At 41.3% G+C, this 16647-nt stretch overlaps 1 protein-coding gene across 1 annotated transcript in view; it reads left to right on the plus strand.

Moving 5' to 3' along the window:
• The window catches only part of plxdc1 (plexin domain containing 1), a gene marked incomplete at both ends in the record, with an annotated part of 280087 nt that overhangs the window by 165515 nt on the left and 97925 nt on the right, over window positions 1–16647 (plus strand). The window contains one exon of the mRNA XM_079397708.1: window positions 3881–4003. Within this exon, the coding sequence (XP_079253834.1) occupies window positions 3881–4003 (123 nt within the window). The remainder of the gene's footprint in view (window positions 1–3880; window positions 4004–16647) is intronic.

Raw genomic sequence — 16647 nt, forward strand, 5'->3', positions numbered from 1 at the left:
TTCCGCCGCAAAGTTAATGGCAGCCCATAGAACCGATTGCGGGAAAGTTGTAAAATTTGGCACACTGATAGATGATAGTGTCAATAGTAACCACAGCATATTTGGAGTCTCTAACTCAAACTCTCTTGCGCCACCACTTGTCCGAAATTTCAATTTTGTTATGCTAATAACTTTTGAACCGTAAGCCACAAAATTAAAACGATTTTTTCTTCTGAATCCTTGGCTCAAGATTCCTTGATCCAAAATTCAAAAAATCGTAAGGTTTCGTTTTTTCGCTATATCAATTGTTCGTAAAATCTACTTTGTCGACCTCGTCCTAGACGGTTTGTCTGATTCTCACCAAAATTTGTTCACATCATCTACAGAACATGGAGGCAAAAAGTTATGGAATTCAAGTTGATTCGTCAAAGCGTTGTTGAATACCACACTAATGAATTCGCCAAAAAGCACGCAAAAATAGATCTGAGGCTATATCTCCGCAAGGGTTTGGCGTATTGAGACGAAACTTGGTGTGTGTTATAACAAGCATGACCTGAGGCGACCTGTAGTGTTTCGGTGCTGTGCCACCTAGTGGTCGGGAGATATGAAAAAAATGCATATTTTTACTTAGAACTTGTAAATGGTTTGGCCAAAAATCACAAAACTGGTCTCTTTAGATTCGGTACATCATGCCGAACTCAACCATAATTTTCCCATATCAGCCATTTTGGGCGTCGGCGATGCTGAATTTGTCGTAAAGTGCTATATTTTACGAACGCATTGACATATCGTTACAAAACTCGTATGCTTCTTCGGCACCTTGTGGTCAAAAGTTATAATAAAATTTCTTAAAATACTAATAACTTTATTTACATTAGTCTATTGTAATGAAACTGATGTTGATAGATTCCTTGGTTCATGCCGAGAACATCAATATCAATTTTGCCATAATTGGATGAATTTCCTGTCCACCATTTTTATTCATGTTGAAAACCTACTTTTTCGAACTCCTCCTAGATCGTTAGTCCGATTTTCACCAAATTTGACTGACAAAATGTTATGGATTTTGTGTCGATATACGAAACGGTTTTCGTTTAGCGTGTCAACGAATTTGCTGGAAAGATGCCAAACTGCATCTAAGGCTGTATCTCAGTGAAACTTTGATATATTCACACTAAAATTTGTATGTGACATTATGACATCACACTGACCACGCCACGTCAGTTTGGTAACAGCGCCACCTATTGATCAAGAGTAATAAACCATTAATTAATTATTCATAATGAAATTTACAAAAATGCAAATAACTTTTGATAGCATTAGCCTATTGTAATGAAACTGGTCTCAAATGATTCCTTGGGTCATGCTGACAGCACACATACCAATTATTTCATAGTAAGTCGAAGTTCCTATCCGCCATTTTGATTTATATTGATAATCTACTTTTTCGAACTACTCTTAGACCGATGGTCCGATTTTCACCAAAATCGAAGCATATCATCTTCAGACCATGCTGACAAAAGTTATGGATTTCGTGTTGATAGACAAAACGGTTTTCACATACCACAACAACGAATTTGAGGCATGATGCCAAAATGACACTTGAGGCCGTGTCTCTGCAATGCTTTGGCATATTGACACCAAACTTTGCGTTTGCCATTGTCACCTCACACAGAACACACCACATCGAATTGATGACGGTGCCACCTGTTGGTCAAAAGTGAAAAGTCATTCAATTATATTACTAGTAGTTTTAAATGATTTTTCAGCCATTTGGATATAGTAACACAGTACATGTAGCAATGTTTTTTTTTTTAAATAAAAAAACAGATAGAATAGAAGAAGACTAGCGCAAGCTAGTGTTAGAGGCCTTTTTTGCTTTTGTTAATTGTATAATAAATAAAAAGAAAACAAATAGAATGCAAAAAGATTAGAGAAGCTTTTTTTTCTAAGAAAACAACCAGTATGTAAATTAATAGAGTGCAAGTCTAAAAGGGGCAGTTTTTTAAAGAATATAATTAGAATAGAGAGTGCTAGAGTTAGAGGGTCAAATAAAGATGGAGAGGTGTGATTTTAGCCTTGAAGATGGTTAAGGACTCAGCTGCTCGGATTGAGTTGGGCAGGTCATTCCACCAGGAGGGAACAGTTAATTTAAAAGTCTGTGAAAGTGATTTTGTGCCTCTTTGGGATGGCATAACAAAGGGTCATTCACTTGCAGAAAGCAAACTTCTAGAGGGCACATAAGTCTAAAGTAATGAATTTAGATAAAGGGGTGCAGAGCCAGTGGTGGTTCTGTAGGCAAACATTAATGCCTTGAATTTGATGTGAGCAGCTATAGGTAGCCAGTGCAAATTGATAAACAGAGGTGTGACATACATTATTTTTGGCTCATTAAAAATGCATCTTGCTGCCGCGTTCTCGATTAATTGTAAAGATTTGATAGAACAAAAGCTTGAACAAGTAGTTGTGAAGCATGTTCCGAAAGAAACCGGCCTGATCTTCTAGATGTTGAATAAAGCAAATCTGCAGGACCGGACAGTTTTAGCAATGTGGTCTGAGTAAGTCAGCTGATCATCAATCATAACTCCAAGGTTTCTGGCTGTTTTTAAGGGAAAGGGAAGTGGTGTGTGGCCAAGTATGGTGACCCATACTCGGCATTTGTGCTCTGCATTTAACCCATCCAAGTGTACACACAGTAGTGAACATACACCTGGAGCGGTGGGCAGCCATTCCTGCGGCACCCGGGGAGCAGTTGGGGGTTCGATGCCTTGCTCAAGGGTCTCACCTCAGTCGTGGTATTGAGGGTGGAGAGAGTGTTGGTTATTCACTCCCCCACCTACAATCCCTGACGGGCCTGAGACTCGAACCCACGACCTTCAGGTTACAAGTCCAACTCTCTATCTATTAGGCCACGACTGCCCCATTTATTTTATTGGGTTTATTTTGAAGGAGTTATGGTTGATGTGCCTAACCACAAGCAGGTCTGTCTTGGCAAGGTTGAGTTGAAGGTGATGGTCCTTCATCCAGCAAGAAATGTCAGTTAGACAAGCTGAAATGCGAACAGCAATCGTCGAATCATCAGGATGGAATGACAGGTACAGTTGAGTGTTATCAGCATAGCAGTGATATGAAAAGCCATGTTTCTGAATGACAGAACCTAATAATGCCATGCAGACAGAGAATGTAGCGCTTTTTTTTGAAAGGGATGTGAGGCAGTTTGCATTTTGTGTGTGTAATTCTTGGATTTGTGTGTAAAGGTTTGAAAAAAAAGAGGCAAAGTTTTGAAAATATATGTAAGCAGTTGAAAAAAAACTGTAAGTAAAGGACATGTGAGGAATTAGTGTGAGGCACTGATGAATTAGTGTGGCATTTTGATGGATTGTGTTTGAAAAAGGAAATCAAGATACTTCCTGTTAGAATCTGAAATGAACTGCAATGCCAAGCAGGAATTTGGTGTAGAAAACTGCGGAAAAAGTTTTGAAAAAGTGACCTAAGTATTGAGAAAAGAGTCCTAATAATTGTAAATAACTGTAACAATTTTCCAAAAAAAAAAAAGATGTAAATGTATGCCAATTGACCTGTAGGTAGATATCATTTTGATGGAGGTTGTGTCTGATTGGAAAAAAATTAAATTCAATTTGAAAAGTGTAGTAATTGCATGTGTTTTGTTCCAAAGAAAGGGTAAATGATACACAGTTTAGACCACTTAGACTGCAGTTGTGTTCACTGTGTGAAGAGATTTGAAAATGGGTCTTAGCGAATCTAAAATGGTCTATCCTTGTATGCAATAATGCACAAAATATTTATCTTAATTAACACAGTAATTTATGTAACACAATTAAAAACATAGCCTTTTTTGGGGGAAATGTATCTTATCCTTGAACTCTTAATATTTTTATAGGGTTTATTTTCACTGGAGAGATAACACACCGCATGCTGACAGCGACGCAGTATATTGCTCCACTCATGGCAAACTTTGACCCCAGTTTTTCTAAAAACTCCACTGTGCGGTATCTGGACAATGGTGAGTTCAGTTAGGATAACGCATCAAAAATCAATGCTGAAAATGATTTAGCAAATGTGCGGATTGTGCTATGATGAATGTACGGCAAGAAGATGTTATCTGGATCTAAATGCAGCAGTTTACTTTTATTTACAAACAAAACAAAGATTATTCAAAAACATGCAATGTAGGAGCAGGAGAAAATGTAACAACTTTGCATATGATAAAATGACAATACTGGACAATGAATTGAGGAAAGTTATATAAATATATAATAAACAGGTATAAACAAACAGATACATGAGAAAACTAAACAAGACACAGATTATGGACATGATCAGTAAATATGGAAACAAATTAGCAAATGGGCACATAGGAGCCAGGGACAAAACTGAAACCGAAATAAAACCTGGCCAAGGTGGAGCCAGGTGCTCGAAAGACAGGTGGAGCTGATGGGAGTGAGGACCAAGGAGCAACCCAGTGGAGCCCAAGGGGTGGAAGGCCAGGCACGGACTGGCCATCGGGAGCACCGGGAGAATTACCGATTTGGTCTGCTACCCTGTTTATATATAATTATTATTGCTGTTATTATTATTATTATTATTATTACATAATTGCTGCCAAATGTACTAAAGCGATTATTTCCGAATTCGCCATTCGATAATAAATCTCTAATTTCGCTAGGCTTCTGCTTTAAAATGTCCTCCTCATTATAAACATATATAAACAATATAAACAGAGTATTTATTTAATCAAGCTCCAAAAACGTTTTGGATCTGTGGTGTAAGATGAATTGTTAGAGGGCAACAACAATTCTTGAAAAAGCCAACTTACTGAAACCCTTTTTAAACTTTTTTAAAACTTATTCAGTTGGCTTGAGAGAGCCAATTTACTGAAATCCGACTTAAACTTACAGCTTGTTACGGGGCTGACGAGACGTGCGGATCCATGTGCAAAGCTTTATTATAAAACATGGTCATACAGGCAGGGTCGGGAGACAGCAAACAGGTATGGCAGAGGCAAGACAGAGCAATCCGTGGAGCAAGCGTGGGTCGACGATCGGCGTACAAAATCCAGACAGGGCAAGGCAGAGAGAATAATCCAAGAACTCGGGCAGGGTCAGACACGGAAAGGAAAACAAGGCAAGGCAAGACTATGAAAACTAAGAACGCTTTGTAAGGTAGCAGGCTAACAATACTCGGCGGTGAGCAAGAGCAAGTCCCAGGCTTAAATAGAGTGATGGTGATTGTGAAATGGTGATCAGGTGTGGGCGAAATAGTGAACAGCTGTGCAAGTCGTCAGTGCAATGGATTGTGGGAAATTGAGTCCAGTGTGCTGTGTAGTGTAAAAGTCCATGTGGTGAGCGGGTGACCTCTGGTGGTGAGTAAACTGAAGTGCATGGCCAGGTTCGTGACATAGCCCCCCCCCCCCCCCCCCCAAAGAGCGGCTTCCAGACGCTCCCAAACAATGCAGGAGGGCGGTGGAGCAGAGGCGGAACAGGGGGAGGGACGGAGGGCCAGGCCCGCGAGGAAGTGGGAAGACCGGGGACTGAGGCAGAACCGGCAGAGCAGGAAACCAGGGCAGAGCCAGAGGCCAGGGCGGAGCAGACAGCACCGGAGCCCACCAGGGCGGAGCAGACGGGACCGGAGCCCACCAGGGCGGAGCAGGCGGGACCGGAGCCCACCAGGGCGGAGCAGGCGAGACCGGAGCCCACCAGGGCGGAGCAGGCGAGACCGAAGCAGTGGACCACCATGGCGGAGCAGATGACCACCAGACCCGAGCAGAGGACCACCACAGGGAGGCAGACAGGGCAGGAACCCATGACAGAGACTGGGATCTGGGGAGAACAAGGACAGAAAACACAGAGAGAGCAGAGACAGACAACACAGAGAGAGCCTTCATGGTCTCAGGAGCCGTGGCAGGGCAGGACGGGACCAGAGCGCACCTGGGTGGAGCAGGAGACCCCCAGAGCCAGACAGCTGACCACCAACCGCGGAGCAGACAGAGCCAGAGCCCACCAGTGTGGGGTAGACAGGGCAGAGGATCTCCACGGTAGAGCAGACTGCTCAGGAAGCCATGGCAGGATCAGGGATCTGGGGGAAACAGAGACAGACAACACAGAGAGAGTCCCCATGGTCCCAGGGGCCGTGACAGGGCAGGTCGAGAGTTCGTAGACGGTCTCAATGGCCGTGGCAGGACAGGACGAGGATTCAAAGGCAGCTTCCATAGCCGTGACGGGACAGGGCGTGAGCTCACAGACGGCCTCCTTAGCCGTGACGGGACAGGGCGAGAGCTCACAGACGGCCTCTTCAGCCGTGACAGGACAGGGCGTGTGCTCAAAGACGGCCTCCTTGGCAGTGACAGGACAGGGTGTGAGTTCACAGACGGCCTCCTTGGCCGTGACAGGACAGGGCGAGGGTTCACAGATGGCCTCTTTAGCCGTGACAAGACAGGGCGAGGGTTCACAGACGGCCTCTTTAGCCGTGACAGGACAGGGCGTGAGCTCACAGACGGCCTCTTTCGCCGTGACAGGACAGGGCGTGAGCTCACAGACGGCCTCTTTAGCCGTGACAGGACAGACAGTGAGTTCAGGAACGGTCTCCGTGGCCGTGACGGGGCAGACAGTGAGTTCAGGAACGGTCTCCGTGGCCGTGACATGAGAACTGGATTCTCGGGATTCGGGAGTAGGTGCCACCACTTCGGGAGGTTCTGCAGCGGAAGCCGCCACCTCTGGAGGCACTGGAGCAGACTCGTAAACAGGAGAGACCTCAGGAACAGACTCGTGGACAGGAGAGGAACAGACTCGTGACAGCGACGACGTGAGCAGGCTCTGGCTTGACAGCGACGACGTGAGCAGGCTCTGGCTTGACAGCGGAGACGTGAGCAGGCTCTGGCTTGACAGCGACGACGTGAGCAGGCTCTGGCTTGACAGCGGAGACGTGAGCAGGCTCTGGCTTGACAGCGATGACGTGAGCAGACTCTGGCTTGACAGCGACGACGTGAGCAGACTCTGGCTTGACAGCGACAACGTGACGATCAACTGTGGCTTGGCTTGACTCGTGACGATCAACTGTGGCTTGGCTTGACTCGTGACGATCAACTGTGGCTTGGCTTGACTCGTGATGATCAACTGTGGCTTGGCTTGACTCGTGACGATCAACTGGAGCTTGAATTGATTTTTGTGCAGTTCTCATGGACCAATTGGGTGCGGTGTCTCCCTCCGCGACACCCACAGTAAAAGGAGAACCCACCAACCTCAAGGCATAGTCCATGAACTCAGCGAGTGATGAACGCGGACCCTCTCTAAAGAGGCTACCTCTGAGAGGTTTATTAAGGCCATCACCAAACAGATGGATCAAAAAACAGTCCGGCAGATCTGAGTCATTGGCTAGATTTAAAAATTCCTCAATGCACTCCTCCAGCGATCGGATACCCTGCTTAAAACACAGCAAACGAAAAGCTGTGTCCATACCTTCCTCCTGATCCTCTGGAAAGCTGCTGGATCCTCTTATGGCCGAGTATTCTGTTACGGGGCTGACGAGACGTGAGACGTGCGGATCCATGTGCAAAGCTTTATTATAAAACATGGTCATACAGGCAGGGTCGGGAGACAGCAAACAGGTATGGCAGAGGCAAGACAGAGCAATCCGTGGAGCAAGCGTGGGTCGACGATCGGCGTACAAAATCCAGACAGGGCAAGGCAGAGAGAATAATCCATGAACTCGGGCAGGGTCAGACACGGAAAGGAAAACAAGGCAAGGCAAGACTATGAAAACTAAGAACGCTTTGTAAGGTAGCAGGCTAACAATACTCGGCGGTGAGCAAGAGCAAGTCCCAGGCTTAAAACCCTCAATCGGTTCACGGGGTACATACGACCCCAATCGACATTTCCTTAATAAAAAAAAATGGTTCCCTTCATCTGAGTGGAATAAGATTTTGTGACTTTTCCTACATAATCTATCTATACACACACAAAAAAACTGGGCTTGATTCGGATGTTCTGAAGGTATGTAAATTTTTTTTTTACAAATCTGGTCTTCGGGGTCAATATGACCCCACATTGAAATGAATGGGAAATGTGAAAAAAACTCAATATTTTTTCTTCATTTGTCAAAAAAAATCTATAAATCCAGAATATATCAGAAAATTTTCACACGGAAATGAAGGCCTACTACTAGAGCATAAATGTGATGTAGAAAAGACATGCTCACTCACTCACACACACACACACAAATAAACACACATGTATTTGTGTACTGCCACAGAGAGCATTTTTATAGAACTGGCAAAGGAAATCAGTCACAAATGCAGAACAAAGATATAAAAGGGTAAGACCTAATGCATGCACACAAACACACAGGCACACACAAGCACACACACACACACACACACACACAAACACACACATGCATGTGTGTACTGCCAAAGAGAGCATTTTTATAGAGCTGGCAAAGGAAATCAGTCACAAATGCAGAACAAAGATATAAAAGGGTAAGACCTAATGCATGCACACACACACACACACACACATGCATTCTCTCACTCTCTCTCTCTCTCTCACACACACACACACACACACACACACACAAAACACATACATATGCACACATGCATTCTCTCACACTCTCTCTCTCTCTCTCTCTCTCTCTCACACACACACACACACACACACACACAGCACAAGCACAAACACAGACATATGCACAACACATACATATGCACACATGCATTCTCTCACTCGCTCTCTCTCTCTCTCTCTCTCACACACACACACACACAGGCATATGCACTCTCTCTCTCTCTCTCTCTCTCTCTCTCTCTCACACACACACACACACACACACACACACGTACGTACAAACACAGGCATATGCACACTCTCTCTCTCTCTATCTCTCTCTCTCTCTCTCTCTCTCACTCACACACACACATAGAGGTGTGACTGTCACAGAGAGAATTTGTATCCAATTTGGCTAATGAAATCAGCACACATGCAGAACGCGTGTGAGTGAGACCTAATGCATGCACATGCACATGCACATGCACACTCACATGTAGAGAGAGCAAGAGAGAGATGAAACGGAGATAAAAGACAACTGACCTGTTCCACTGTAAAATGTTTTCGTTTAGATGTAAGAGCTAGATCTGTATTTTGAAAACAAAGTAAATGCTCCCACGCAAAGGCTATAAAAGAGGGTCTAAAACAGACATTTCAAAATGCATCAAAAACTACAAAAATTCTGCTATTTTAAAAAATAATTATTTTAAATGTCCTTTCTTATGTTTATATATATATATAAATTCACAAAATGTATGTCAAAAGTTGAAATACCAGCAGTTGGCCACATGCAGTAAAATGAATGGCTCTCTATTGGCCTCTGCTGGTCAACACTATTTATTTCTTAAACTGTAAATAATTTAGGTTTATCTCTAACCACTGGATGGCGTACTTCTACACATAACACCTAGATCAATATCCAGAAACAGTTTAAATTACATTTAGATCATCATTTAAGTGTTTTTTCCATTAAAAATCAATATTTCATATGCAAGATTATGGTGTAGTTGAGGAATTGTGTGGTAAATAGGTACAAAAGTACTTCAAATCTCCCAAAACACAGCATTAATGAATAGATGAGAAGTAAACAAAAAAATATATATATTATTTGTATAATTAAAAATGTGTATTTCTTTGTACAATTTCTCTATCAATTGTTGGGTTCATATATACCCCAAAGCCCAGATTGATAAAGGGGAAACGAAGGTCTCTTTATTAAATAGAGTGATGGTGATTGTGAAATGGTGATCAGGTGTGGGCGAAATAGTGAACAGCTGTGCAAGTCGTCAGTGCAATGTATTGTGGGAAATTGAGTCCAGTGTGCTGTGTAGTGTAAAAGTCCATGTGGTGAGCGGGTGACCTCTGGTGGTGAGTAAACTGAAGTGCATGGCCAGGTTCGTGACACAGCTATTATTAATCTTCTGAAACTAAAATTATCAACTAACTCCTCCTAGAGCTTTAACTCTAAATAACTTGCATTTAAAAAAAAACAGAGGTTGCAGTCCTGTTACGTTTTAGCTAGTAACTTCAAGAAACATGCATAGATCTTGAAAAACTGCACAGCATTATTTTCAGAACTTTCTCCCGATTAAATTTGCCATATTCTGTTGATCAGATTGAAAGATTTCGTTCATAGTGCTGTCACACATTATGCCAGACAGAAGCGCACTGAGGCGATGCAAAGAAAAACAGCTCTATTCTTCACGTTACATTTTTATTCATAACTTCACGAAATTTGGATTAGATTAGAAAATAGCAAGGGTTCATGGAAAAATACTGTTGTATGTACATCAAATGTACATTTGATTTTTTTAATTTCTGGATTTAAACACCTACCTAAAACCTGCTCTTTTATACTATTGTTTGCAATTTGTTTATCGCACAATTTAACTGGTATCTACACTTTTATTTTCATAATAAACTAGTTTGTTAGAATAGGCAATTACAGCGGTCTATAACAAATATTACCAGGGTTCGTACAAGCTGCTTAAAAAAGTACTTGACGTTTAGTTTTTGAAATTAATGAAAACATTATGAATCAAATTAGTGTTTATTTTTTAGTAATGACAATTTTGGTTGTCATGAAAGCCTTCTTCATTACAATACAAAATAGCAAGTGTCTATTGAAAATTTTATGAAGACAATAACTGTTGTACTTTTTTTCATCATTAAATTGTTTATATCTTATAATTGTTAAATAACCATTTAACAAGTCACATATTAATCAATAATTACTGCTTAAAATTTAAATATTATAAGTAAACTAATCATTAAACATTTGTAATCATTCAAAGAATATTGGTCATTTCATCTTAATGTAGTTCAGAAATGAAGGCCATAATGCTAATATTGTCCACACGAGGGAGCCACAGGATAGCAAATACATCAAGATCTCTTCAAAGACTTTGTTTCATTTAAAAAAAACATATAAATTCATTACATTTTCATGAACTTTAATAATGCTTAAATATGGTATGTAAAAACTGTAATCTCCTACATACTATTACTTTTTTATCTTATTTTAATGGTATTGACAGTATATTTCTGAAGTTGTCACACATAACTTAATGTACGTCCAACTGAAGAAGGGACACTGTATTAGTTATCTATTTTCATATTGTGCATATAATAGTACACTTATAAGGACTCATAATTTACTTGAAAAGAGACATATCCATTGTGTAATTACATAATCTACACAAACCAATGTGCTTGGACCCAGATGATAGCCTTGAGCTAAACCACATTGTTTCAGTTACCTTCTGTGTCGTTGCCCACAATGCTTGGTAACACTTTATAATAACGTCCAGTTATAAGTCATTTATAAGTGATTAGTTAATGATTAACTAATCATTTACAAAACATTCATAAGCAATTAATAAGTGATATGCTAACAATTTGTGTATGTTTTGTTAATTCATTTAAAAGTCATTTACAAGTAATTAGCTAATGATGAACTAATCATTTACAAAACATAACTATACATTCACAAATGATTAAGTAATATGCTAACGAGTTATAAATCTGTCATAAGTTATCTTTATAAATAGCATCATGAAATAATTAAACACATCCTTAATGGTTAATAGTTACTAGTTAATATATTATTAATCACTTATAAATCATTGAAATGTCAACATTGTACTATTATCTCAATAAACATTATAAATCATTTACAAAGCTTTCTGCATCCCCTAATCTAAAGTGTAAACTAATCATCAGTTGTAAATGTTTTACAAACCTTCCAGGTTACAGGTTGTTTGTGAATACATATATATATTTACGCACACACGACTGGAAACCATAAAGTTTGTAAAACATTTACAACTGATGAGTAGTTTACACTTTAGATTAGGGGATGCAGAAAGCTTTGTAAATGATTTATAATGTTTATTGAGATAATAGTACAATGTTGACATTTCAATGATCTATAAGTGATTAATAATATATTAACTAGTAACTATTAACCATTAAGGATCTGTTTGATTATTTCATGATGCTATATTTAAAGATAACTTATGACAGATTTATAAATTGTTAGCATATACTTAATCATTTGTGAATGTATAGTTATGTTTTGTAAATGATTAGTTCATCATCATCTAATCACTTGTAAATGATTCAAAACTTATTCTACAAAACATAGATAAAAATATTAACATATCAATTATTAATCATCTATGAATGCATAGTCATGTTTTGTAAATGATTAGTTCATCATTAGCTAATTACTTGTAAATGACTTTTAAATGAATTAACAAAACATACACAAATTGTTAGCATATCACTTATTAATTGCTTATGAATGTTTTGTAAACGATTAGTTAATCATTAACTAATCACTTATAAATTACTTATAACTGGACGTTATTATAAAGTGTTACCAGACAACTCTGTCCATGTTGTTGTCATAATTTAGTAGGCTTTTTATTTGATTAGAAAATAGCAATGGTCCATAGAAAAATACTGTTGTACTGTTTTTTTGCAGTGGGGCAGCTCAAGAACGCTGGACACACAAGTACTCTGGCTCTTCTGCAGAGGCCAAGCCAACATCAAAGTTCGTCTTCGAACTTTAGCTTATAGTTATTAAGTTGGCTTGAGAAAGCCAACTTACTGAAATCCTATTTAAACTTATTAAGTCGGCTTGAGAAAGCCAACTTACTGAAATCCTATTTAAACTTATTATTATTATTATTCTGAGACTAAATTTCTGACTGCTGCTCCTCCTAGAGCTTTAACTCTACAAACTCCAGACTCAGCCCAGATCTTCAGACTGATCTGACTCGAGTAACTACATATTTTCTAACTGATCAGACTTACGGTTTTCATAGAAATGAAGATTAAAAATCATGCCAGGAACATGCTAATCATGCTAGAAACATGCTTGCGACATGCTAGTCACTTGCTAGTCTTGCTAGCAACATGCTAGTAGCATGATAATCATGCTAGAAACATGCTAGCGACATGCTACTAACTTGTTAATCATACTAGTAGCATGCTTATTATGGTAGAAACATGCTATAAAGGCTGTATTGCCTTTAAAACATTCAAACTTTAAGCTTTTATAACTACTTTAAACTTCAAACTATTTCAGACTGCAAACCATTAAACTTAAAACTTTTTTAAACTTCTTAAACTTTTCAAACTTTTTTAAAATGTTTAAACTTTTCAAACTTTCTAATGGTAGAAACATGCTATAAAGGCTGTATTGCCTTTAAAACATTCAAACTTTAAGCTTTTATAACTACTTTAAACTTCAAACTATTTCAGACTGCAAACCATTAAACTTAAAACTTTTTTAAACTTCTTAAACTTTTCAAACTTTTTTAAAAATGTTTAAACTTTATTCAAGGATATTAACAAATAATTTTTCAGCACCAAAACATTGTAGAAACATGGCGTTGGGCTCTGTTGATTGAGACTGTCAAATAGTCTTTAAATACCATCCCATAAACTGTATAGCCACACCATAGCAACCATTTAGAGTACCTTAGCAACTGAACAAACACATAAGCAATAAGCAATTTCTCAGCACCAGAAAGTGGTATAGATATGGGGGTGGCCTCTTTTGTTTGGGCTGAAAAACCAGTCTGTAAGTATCACTATGGCGACTGTGCAGCTACACCCTAGCAACCATATAGCAACATCAAGAAGCCATATCTCAGCTCCACAACATCATACAGACATGGGAGTTGACTCACTACAATCATGCTGAAGGCTCTACTGACGGCCTAGTGCCGAGTTTTGCCACGGCAAGCACCACTCACATTTTCTTCAGGAAATGTACATTCTAGTTAGGGGGGCGGGGGGGGGGGGGGGGGTCGTATATGTCATATATACTGACAAGCTGTCTTTGGAGTATAATCATTGGCAGGTGCCAAGCCACTCCCTAGCAACTAAATAGTGTACCCTGGCAACCGTATGCTAAGATCTTTGCATCAGAATATCGTACAGACATGGAGTTGGTTCTTTTGACTCATGCTAGCAAACCGGACTTCAAACATGCTAGTCATGCTAGCAGTGAATAGCTACATGCTAATAGTCATTAGCTAAGTGCTAATTCAGGCTAAGAACATGTTAATAAATAATATAATAATATAAAACTCCATAGTAACGATCTGTGAAACTAGCAACTGCCTAGCAACACCCCATGTACCATAGCAACCTCCACAAGTACCCTAGCAACCGCATAGCAACACTGTAGCAACCACCCCAAGTACCCTAACAACCACATAGCAACCATCCTGGTGACCCTAGGAACCCCCCAAATACCCTAGCAACCACATAGCAACACCCTAGGAACCACACTGGGTACCCTAGCAACCGCATAGCAACACCATAGCAACCACCCCAAGTACCCTAGCAACCACATAGCAACCATCCTGACGACCCTAGCAACCCCCCCAAGTACCCTAGCAACCACATAGCTACCCCTAGCAACCACTCTGGGTACCCAAGCAAGGGTCCTAGCAACCATCCTGGGTACCCTAGCAACCGCATAGCAACACCGTAGCAACCACTCCAAGTACCCTAGCAACCACATAACAACCATCCTGATGACCCTAGCAACCCCCCAACTACCCTGCAACCGCATAGCAACACTCCAGCAACCACCCCAAGTACCCTAGCAACCACATAGAAAAACCCTAGCAACCATCCTGGTGACCCTAGGAACCCCCCAAATACCCTAGCAACCACATAGCAACACCCTAGGAACCACACTGGGTACCCTAGCAACCGCATAGCAACACCATAGCAACCACCCCAAGTACCCTAGCAACCACATAGCAACCATCCTGACGACCCTAGCAAACCCCCCTAGGACCCTAGCAACCACATAGCAACACCCTAGGAACCACCCCAAGTACCCTAGCAACCACATAGCTACCCCTAGCAACCATTCTGGGTACCCTAGCAACGGTCCTAGCAACCATCCTGGGTACCCTAGCAACCGCATAGCAACACCGTAGCAACCACCCCAAGTACCCTAGCAACACTCCAGCAACCACCCCAAGTACCCTAGCAACCACATAGCTACCCCTAGCAACCACTCTGGGTACCCTAGCAACGGTCCTAGCAACCATCCTGGGTACCCTAGCAACCGCATAGCAACCATCCTGATGACCCTAGCAACCCCCCAACTACCCTGCAACTACATAGCAACACTCCAGCAACCACCCCAAGTACCCTAGCAACCACATAGAAAAACCCTAGCAACCACCCTGGTTACCCTAGCAACCCCCCAAGTACCCTAGCAACCACAAAGCAACACCCTAGCAACCACCCTGGGTACCCTAGCAACCACATAGGAACACCTTAGTAACCATCCTGGTACCCTAGCAACCGCCATAGCAACCATCCTAGGTACCCTAGCAACCACCCTGATTACCCTAGCAACCGCATAGCAACACCCCAGCAACCACCCCAACTACCCTAGCAACCACTCTGGGTACCCTAGCAACGGCCCTAGCAACCATCTTGTGTAACCTAGCAACCACATAGCAACACCCTAGCAACCCCCAAGTACCCTAGCAACCATCCTAGTTACCCCTAGCAACCATTCTGGGTACCCTAGCAACGGTCCTAGCAACCATCCTGGGTACCCTAGCAACCGCATAGCAACACCGTAGCAACCACCCCAAGTACCCTAGCAACACTCCAGCAACCACCCCAAGTACCCTAGCAACCACATAGCTACCCCTAGCAACCACTCTGGGTACCCTAGCAACGGTCCTAGCAACCATCCTAGGAACACCTTAGTAACCATCCTGGTACCCTAGCAACCGCCATAGCAACCATCCTAGGTACCCTAGCAACCACCCTGATTACCCTAGCAACCGCATAGCAACACCCCAGCAACCACCCCAACTACCCTAGCAACCACTCTGGGTACCCTAGCAACGGCCCTAGCAACCATCTTGTGTACCCTAGCAACCACATAGCAACACCCTAGCAACCCCCAAGTACCCTAGCAACCATCCTAGTTACCCTAGTAGCCATCCCGAGTGCCCTAGCAACCGCCTAGCAGTGCCGTGGAAACCACTCAAGCCAACCTAGCACGGAAAGCACCACTCACATTTTCATCAGGAAATGTACATGTCTAGTTAGTGGTGCTTGCCAAAGGCAAAGCATCACTATTATTATCTCACATACTTCAAGATTCAAGAGTTTTATTTGTCACATACACAACTATACAGAGTATAACCAGCAGTGAAATGTAGGTCAGGTCCGCTCCAAGGACAGTGCAATTATAAAGTACAAATATTAAGAAGAAGAAAAGTAGAAAAAATAAAATAAAAGAATAAAATAAAATAAAAGATAAGATAAAAAATATAAATATAAATATAAATGTGCAGGTCAGTATGTTGTTGACTTAAATAGTAATAAGAGGAATGTGCAAAAATAATGTGCAAAAAAGTTGTACAGGGTATTTAAATAGCAGCAATATGAGGTAGAGAAAAATTATGAATAGCTTATTGATGTATGATATTTACATGGTGTGTAGTCCAAGTCAGGTTCTTGGAGATGTTTACACCGAGGTACTTGAAGCTACTCACCCTCTCCACAGGGGTCCCACTGATCATAAGAGGAGTGTAGGGCTGCTGCT

The sequence above is a fragment of the Barbus barbus genome, assembly GCF_936440315.1.
Source record: "Barbus barbus genome assembly, chromosome: 38".
Classification (NCBI taxonomy): Eukaryota; Metazoa; Chordata; class Actinopteri; order Cypriniformes; family Cyprinidae; genus Barbus; species Barbus barbus.